This window comes from Rhamphochromis sp. 'chilingali' (genome assembly GCF_963969265.1).
Source record: "Rhamphochromis sp. 'chilingali' genome assembly, chromosome: 1".
NCBI lineage: Eukaryota > Metazoa > Chordata > Actinopteri > Cichliformes > Cichlidae > Rhamphochromis > Rhamphochromis sp. 'chilingali'.
This window is the reverse complement of record NC_137929.1, coordinates 50,112,740-50,121,421: the sequence shown is the minus strand read 5'-3', so window position 1 is coordinate 50,121,421 and position 8,682 is coordinate 50,112,740. Positions and strand designations below refer to the sequence as shown.

Genomic DNA, 8,682 nt, shown 5'->3' with positions numbered 1-8,682 from the left:
CCTCGATTTCCTGCAACGTTCTGTGGAAAACTGGTGCCAGAATTGTCCAGAATTCTTCGTAGAATTCTGCAGGGAAGCCGTCTGGACCTGGAGCCTTATTATTGGGCATACTTATCAGGGCTTCCTGGAGTTCACTTGGCGTCAGTGGAGAATCCAGTGCCATTGCTTGACTGTCTAGTAATTTTGGAAGAGTTACGTTGTCAAGAAACAAATCAATTTCATTTTTAGATGGGTTTATTTGTGGTGAATATAAAGTTTCATAGAAATCCCTAAAAATGTTGTTTATTCTTCCAGATTTTTTATTTTTTAAACTGAAGCTTCACATAATAAATAAAACTACTGATTGTGTAATTTATGCCTAACTGTGTCAATATTACAGTGCCTTTTATTACTAAAGTAGATGCAGGGTTGTTAACATTGTGGATCTACTCTTAACCAACATCTGCATCAGCATTTTTTTTATTAATTAATTTTAGGTGGTTATTGCAATTTTATAAAATTTGTATGTTATACGGTTTTACAAAATACAAATGACATTTTTTTTAAAAATTAAATTTGTAGTTACTGTAGAAAACAAAATTGCATAACTTGTGTGACCCACTTTATGGGCTTACACTTTAGGAATCACTGATGTAGAGTTTGAAATTAGATGGTCATGACAGTGAAAATTGCAACTACATGTTTACTTTGTCCTGTGTGGTCACTAGATGGTGATGTTTGATTGTGTTTGTCCATGTAAATGCTGTAATATCACTTCCTGAACTCACTCATCATCATTGTGGATTTAATTCCTTTTGTTATTGAAATATTAAATTTAAAACTTTGTAGTGTTAAAATTTTACCTTATTATTGATTCTTGGTTGAAGGTGTGCTATTATGACCACCCACTGGTTCCAGATAAATGACTCCATCTATTCAGAATTTAGTTATTATGGTTTTTCTCCACTAAATTATTACAAACAATTCAAATATCCATATTACTAATGCTTGTTTATTTTAGTCAACATCATAAACATTAAATTGGCACAGTTTTGCAATTGAAACTAAAATATAGTACTGATAGTCAAGTTTGCTTATATAAAGAAACTGCAGGGCCGTGCAGAGATGCTTAAAGGGGCGGGTACTAAAAGTTAAAAAGGGGCACATTGAACAGCAACCCCCATTCATCAAGAATCTGAGACTGTATATAGATTTTTTTTTGTTACATTGTTACCCTACCAAGACCACCCATTTCTTTTGCCCTCAGTGTGTGAATGTGTGTGTGAATGGGTGAATGACTGAATGTAGTGTAAAGCGCTTTGGGGTCCTTAGGGACTGAGTAAAGCGCTATACAAATGCAGGCCATTTACCATAATATTCCAGTTTCAGTTCATTTCCCACAGTTTTTTTAATCTGTTGCTGTATGGTTCCAAGCGCCATCACCAATCTTTGCATTTTATTATTATCTCATAACACTTGTGTAATTAGCTACAATCTCTCCTGTGGACTACATTCTACAGTCTCAGATCAACACAGCCCTGCCCTCCAGCACTATCAGCAGCAGGAGCAGCAGAAACCCCTCAACAGCAACATTGTACCCATCAGGTAAAACACAGACTGTGTTTGGGTTGCATTTTCCCCATCTGTTGACAGTGAAATAGTATGATGTGATTCCATATTAGATTTTTGATGAATGTGTGTTGTTGTTATTCAGCCTGGTTCGATGAGCCCTTTTAACTTTGAGAACCTGCCCCTTCAAACATCTATGCACGGCCCTGGTGTCATTTGTGCAACCCACCTTCTCCCCATCTCTACCTCAACTGAGTTACTCAGACCTCCATCATCAGGACCACCAGGGTCTAGACACTGGAGGTTCATGTCGTAAGTTACCAGTCTCAGTTTATGCTATTTATAAATTGATTCAAAACCACCCATAATTCTGATAGAACAGTGGCAGAATAATGTCCTCCTAAGTGGATATCAGGCTCTTGTAGAGCAAAATTTAGTATTGTGGTCTAGACAACCCAAAATGTGATGTCCACATATGTGGACGCCAGGGGCCCGTTCTTCGTACGTCGCTCACTACATCCAAGATCAAATGACACATCCAAGACCAAATCATCGCGCTAACCGTGAGCTCGCTAATCCGGTTCTCCGAACACACCTGCTGTTGACGATTAGTACAGCTGGATGAAGTAATGTGAGATCACTGGGTGTCGTAAAAGGGGCTACGCATCGATAGTAGAAACATTGATCGGCAACCCTTTGATTGGTCGGCGAAAATGTCGAAGGAGCGCGCTCGGTATTTTTCGGCAGCAGAGCAAGAACTCTTGAGTGAGGGATTTCAGGAGTTTCAGAGTTTAATCAGAACGCAAGGGAACACTGCAAAGGCTGCAAAAGCAAGGAGAGAGGGCTGGCAGAAAGTTGCTGACAAATTAAACTCGTAAGTAATTTCATACCACACTATATTATCCAATATTATATTACATTATATTATAATATGTTATATTATATCCCCTTTCACATTAGAGCCACAACAGGACCCACTAGAACATGGGAACAAGTAAAAGTGAAATATAAGAATATTCTACAGAATGGTAATACAGTGGGGCAAAAAAGTATTTAGTCAGCCACCGATTGTGCAAGTTCCCCCACTTAAAATGATGACAGAGGTCAGTAATTTGCACCAGAGGTACACTTCAACTGTGAGAGACAGAATGTGAAAAAAAAATCCATGAATCCACGTGGTAGGATTTGTAAAGAATTTATTCGTAAATCAGGGTGAAAAATAAGTATTTGGTCACCTCCAAAAAAGGAAAATCTCTGGCTCTCACAGACCTGTAACGTCTCCTGTAAGAAGCTTTTCTGTCCCCCACTCGTTACCTGTATGAATGGCACCTGTTTGAACTCATCTGTATAAAAGACACCTGTCCACAGCCTCAAACAGTCAGACTCCAAACTCCGCCATGGCCAAGACCAAAGAGCTTTCGAAGGACACCAGGAAAAGTATTGTAGACCTGCACCAGACTGGGAAGAGTGAATCTACAATAGGCAAGCAGCTTGGTGTGAAAAAACCAACTGTGGGAGCAATCATCAGAAAATGGAAGACATACAAGACCACTGATAATCTCCCTCGATCTGGGGCTCCACGCAAGATCTCATCCCGTGGGGTCAAAATGATCATGAGAACGGTGAGCAAAGATCCCAGAACCACACGGGGGGACCTGTTGAATGACCTGCAGAGAGCTGGGACCAAAGTAACAAAGGTCACCATCAGTAACACACTACAACGGCAGGGAATCAAATCCCGCAGTGCCAGACGTGTACCGCTGCTGAAGCCAGTGCATGTCCAGGCCCGTCTGAAGTTTGCCAGAGAGCACATGGATGATACAGCAGAGGATTGGGAGAATGTCATGTGGTCAGATGAAACCAAAGTAGAACTTTTTGGTATAAACTCAACTCGTCGTGTTTGGAGGAAGAAGAATACTGAGTTGCATCCCAAGAACACCATACCTACTGCGAAGCATGGGGGTGGAAACATCATGCTATGGGGCTGTTTTTCTGCCAAGGGGACAGGACGACTGATCCGTGTTAAGGACAGAATGAATGGGGCCATGTATCGTGAGATTTTGAGCCAAAACCTCCTTCCATCAGTGAGAACTTTGAAGATGAAACGAGGCTGGGTCTTCCAACATGACAATGATCCAAAACACACCGCCCGAGCAACAAAGGAGTGGCTCCGTAAGAAGCATTTGAAAGTCCTGGAGTGGCCTAGCCAGTCTCCAGACCTCAACCCCATAGAAAATCTGTGGCGGGAGTTGAAAGTCCGTGTTGCTCGGCGACAGCCCCAAAACATCACTGCTCTCGAGAAGATCTGCATGGAGGAATGGGCCAAAATACCAGCTACTGTGTGTGCAAACCTGGTAAAGACCTATAGTAAACGTTTGACCTCTGTTATTGCCAACAAAGGTCATGTTACAAAGTATTGAGTTGTATTTTTGTTATTGACCAAATACTTATTTTCCACCCTGATTTACGAATAAATTCTTTACAAATCCTACCATGTGGATTCATGGATTTTTTTTTCACATTCTGTCTCTCACAGTTGAAGTGTACCTCTGGTGCAAATTACTGACCTCTGTCATCATTTTAGGTGGGGGAACTTGCACAATCGGTGGCTGACTAAATACTTTTTTGCCCCACTCTATTTACCACTTATATTGCTTTTCGTCTCTTGGAAAGAGACCCTGGAATACTCTGTTTGTTTGTTCATAACAGCAACCAAGAAAAGGGCAGAGCAGAAGAAGACAGGTGGTGGTCCTGCACCCCCTCGTCAACAAGTTGGTTAAGTGAATAATACCCTCACGGGAAGATCGATATCTCTCTATGAGCACACTGTCGCGCTGAGCTAAAGGATCCTGTCTATCCCGCAATGTACGCTGGATTCTGAGGACTCTCCTTATCAATCTTGCACCTTCTGCAATGGGTTGCTCGCGTAAACGGACAGGACATGGCTGCGACAGGCTTCCCAAATCCACCTTCGCTTTTATAGCCGTGGTCTGCTCCCGAGCAGGTTTACGCTTACGGCTCTGTTGCTACGACAGCAAGTCCCGGATGAGCTTCGGGGAACGATCCAGGATCACGCGAAATCGTCAACAATCAAATCCAGCTAACTTACTTAGCGAGGTACGAAGAACGGGCCCCTGGGCCCTATTTCAGGAAGCTGGTTTAGAAAACTCAGAGTGAAAAACGATACGCAGGGTTGAGTAACCCCGAACTGTCCAACTCTGAATATTCGGTTTCAGAAAGGCTGATAACAATTAGTTCAGTCAACGTGGAGTTGCTTTAACCCCAAGTTAAGCGCGCGCACGAGGATACATAAAGCCCTGATTAGTGGAGCACAGATTAAGCGAGTCACCATGGAGCCGGAGGGAAAGAAGGCGCGGTCAATGTATTTTACAGCGCTTGAGGCCGAAATTCTGATGGCAGCATATGCCGATAACATGCAAATTTTGCAGAAAAAAAGTAACACAGCCTCAGCTGCAAAAGAAAGGGAGCATGCATGGCAAAACATAGCCGACAGAGTCAATGCGTGAGTGTTAATTTAAACATTGATCTAGGGATTTCCACCCATTTAACACATTATTTTATTATATTTTATTTTTTATTTTATACATTTGATTTTGTGATGTGATGTGAGCGCAGGTGCAACCCAACAGGCCCCAAACGTGCCTGGCAGCAAGTAAAAATGAAATATAAAAATATAGTCCAAACAGGTAAGGTGTAATTGTATTATGAGCCATAGTGCTTGGTCTGTTTGTCCGATGTAAATCAATTGCAGTTAGAGGCTACATTAATTTCCCCTCTGTAAGCACTTATTGAAATTATCTGAGCACATTACAAGTACATATTTGCTTACTCTGTATGCTCAAATGTGACCCGTTATAGCCAACAGAAAAAAAGTGGAGGCCTGAAAAACAGGTGGGGGTCCTCCACCACCACCACTCACAGAGGCTGAGCAGTTGGCTTCCACATTTGTGATAATGTTGGCAGCATCACATATGATCTTCACAGTGCAGAGAACACAAATTAGCATCCATTACTATAATGAAATAATTTGTTAGTTTGAAATGCTACAGGGAACTATGTACCTGTACATTAATGCTGTGGAAAGACTTCCTGTTCACATAGTCTCCTTCATTTACTGAAGGAGCAATGATTGGAATGTGAGTGCCATCTATACAGCCAATCACGCCTGGGAACCGTGAGAATAAATGTAAAATTTAAGTAGTAGTTCAAATATCACCACATCATGAATTAAGTTTTGTTCATCCTGATACCTGCAATTTTGTGGCATCCCTCTTGATAAATCTTGTGGGTCTATGACCGGGGAACACCACAAACGAGTACAGGAGACGTTTCAGTGCAACTGTAACATTCCTGACTGCGCGACAGACGGTAGCCTTGGAAACGTGCTCAGCGTCACTAATATTATACAGAAAGCTCCCGTTTGCAAAAAACCGAAGTGCGATACAAATAATATGTACAGAACTGAGAGAATGTCCACGATGTGTCACATGAGCAATATTAGGCCTGAGGATGTTATTCAAATAAATTATAGATTGTGCTGAAAAACGGTAACGTTCACACAGGAAATCATCAGGAAATGATAAAATGTCCAAACGCGCTCTAATCACTCTCTCCCGGCGGAGAGCTCTGTGGAGAATTTGGGCTTCAACATCTACTGGCTCTTCAAGGAAGGGACACGCCATGTCTGACACTTCCTACAGTCAGGTTTCTGACAAAGAGGCGGAGAAAGTCAAGGTTAGTTGAAGTAAACCTGCTAGGGGGCAGGTTAGCTTCACGGAGTGTGTCGTCATAGTAACTCACTCAGAATGAATCTAAACTCGCTTTGTGAAACCGAAAACCCAGAGTTTTCGTTAACTCAGGGTATACTTACTCAGAGTTTGCACTAAACCGGCTTCCTGAAATAGGGCCCTGGTCCTAGGAGGTTAAACAAATGTGGGAAAACAAAAACAGCATGTGTGACTAGGGATGGGTACCGGTATCCGGTGCCATGATGGCATGGTTCTGTCATAAATGGTAGTAACCAGACGACTAGCTTTATTTCGGTGCTTTTTTTCTTCTTCCCTGAGCTGTGATACACTTTAGATTCTAGCCAATCATTTTACGTTTCCGAGGATAGTAGGCGGGCCCAGGTACGTACGTTCTTTTAGAGCAGAGCTACAGATTAAAAATGCCCAAGGCGAAGCGGTCAAAAGTCTGGCTGTACTTCACAGCAAAAGATGCAAACTCAGCAGCCTGCAACAAGTGCTTTAAGGTGATACTGTGACACTGTCAAAGGAGGTAACACCTCAAATCCGATGAAACACCTGGCGACGCATAGCGGTTTTTTTAAAAGCCGAGAAATGCGCCGTATTTGATAGCTGATGGCAGCAGCAGCCGTTCTTCTCTGCGTGAGTAGCTTAATGTTGTTCGTGTGTAATTTACGTTGAGTAGGCTAACCACGTTATTACATTAATGCATGTAAGGTGAACTAGCAAACATCATCATAGCTACATGCGGCTGTTCTCTTGTTTGATGGCAGATGCTCCCTTCACCCTGGCCAAAAAGGCTAAAATGACCAAAGAAAAAGTGGAAAACAGTTAAACATGAGAGGTTTTTGGACAAAGTTTGTGTTTTTTCCTTTGTTTAAGCACTGCTTCCAGCCAAGAGTGATACCATATATGCCCCATAGCTGCAGAAAAGGCTAACATTGTTATCTTTTTGCAAAAAAACAGCTGAACATAAAGAGGTTTTTGGACCAATTTTGTGTTCTCCATTCTTTAAGCACCGGTTTGAGCACCCTGTAAGCACTGGCACCGTTTCAAAAGTACCGGTTTGGCACCGGTATCGGATAAAACCTAAACGATACCCATCCCTAGGTGTGACTTACTTCCCATTTCCAAAATGTTTCACTCCATTTTGTTTACTCGAGAAAAAATGTTTCTTCCTCACAACAAAAGCTCAAAAAAAGCTTAACCAATCCTTAAACAGTCCATGGATGGATTCAACATTATGACAAGGAATTAACTGCATATTAGCGGAAGTGAAAGCAGTGATTACACAGAAGTCTTTGTGTGCATAGAAATAAAACTACAAAAATATCGGCCCGAGCACGTCTCCATGGCTAAACTTGTATACAACAAACACTCCTGACCTACATGGCCAAATTGGAATTTATAAGATGCATATAATTCAGGGATTTCCTTTAACACCAGTGTTGTATTCTGGTCAATGCAGGAAGAGTTTATGATCAATGATATCAAGTTATTGAAAGCAGGGATGATTTTAGTAATTTTTTCACATTTGATCAGATACTGAACTTTGATACTTATCAATATTTAATGTTTTCAGTTTACAGATTTGTTTCTGGGGTAAATGAAAAAGTGGAGACAATTTAGCAGATTCATGTGTTTTTGGAGTCCCAGACCACAATGACTTGTGCTGCTGCATATATCATTACCCATTTGGTTTAATTTAATATTAGACAGAAATAAGTCGAGTGTTTAAGTGTTTATTGCAGAAAAATGTTGGTCATTCAAATTTCCACACCCACAATCAACATTTTTATGAACACAGAAATAAAAATAACACTGTCATCACATTATAAAACAAATTAATGATAAAAGAAATTATATACACATATGTACATAGATAAACTTTATGCATTCTTATCCATAGCTGCCATCTGGAGGTCTGTAGAGTTTGGGGAAGGTGAGAAGCTGGACGCTGCTGAAGGCAAACTTCCTGCTGCCAATGTTTTTCTCCACGTTCTCCATCCTGCAGCCATCCCTGCATACATACAGAGCAGGGCAGAAAGAGACACAAATACACAAATTAACATTGAGTCATGGACATACAATGGTTTAAGATTAGCATTTTTCATAAATATCTAAAACCAGTGGCAGTTTTGTTTAGCGCTGCTTGTTTAAAAGATTCAAAATCAAGAGGAAAAATAAAATAAAATGTAAATTGCTGAAGGATAGGAAGAATAAATGAAATTAGAAAAGTAAATAATCACTCAACCATGAATACATTTTCAGGAGAGAATAGTTAAGGACACTGGACCACATGAAGAACCACTTCTATTTATGTTTTGTAGGACATACAAGAGATTTAGGAGACTTTCACCACTTTTCT

General features: G+C 41.0%; 1 protein-coding gene across 1 annotated transcript in view; it reads right to left on the bottom strand.

The window, feature by feature from the left end:
- Positions 1-8,047: 8,047 nt before the first annotated feature.
- Positions 8,048-8,682, bottom strand: part of LOC308400735 (type II inositol 3,4-bisphosphate 4-phosphatase-like) — a 32,007-nt gene continuing 31,372 nt past the window's right edge. Inside the window, exon 26 of the mRNA XM_080888660.1 lies at positions 8,048-8,334. Within this exon, the coding sequence (XP_080744786.1) occupies positions 8,214-8,334 (121 nt within the window). The 3' untranslated portion in view covers positions 8,048-8,213. The remainder of the gene's footprint in view (positions 8,335-8,682) is intronic.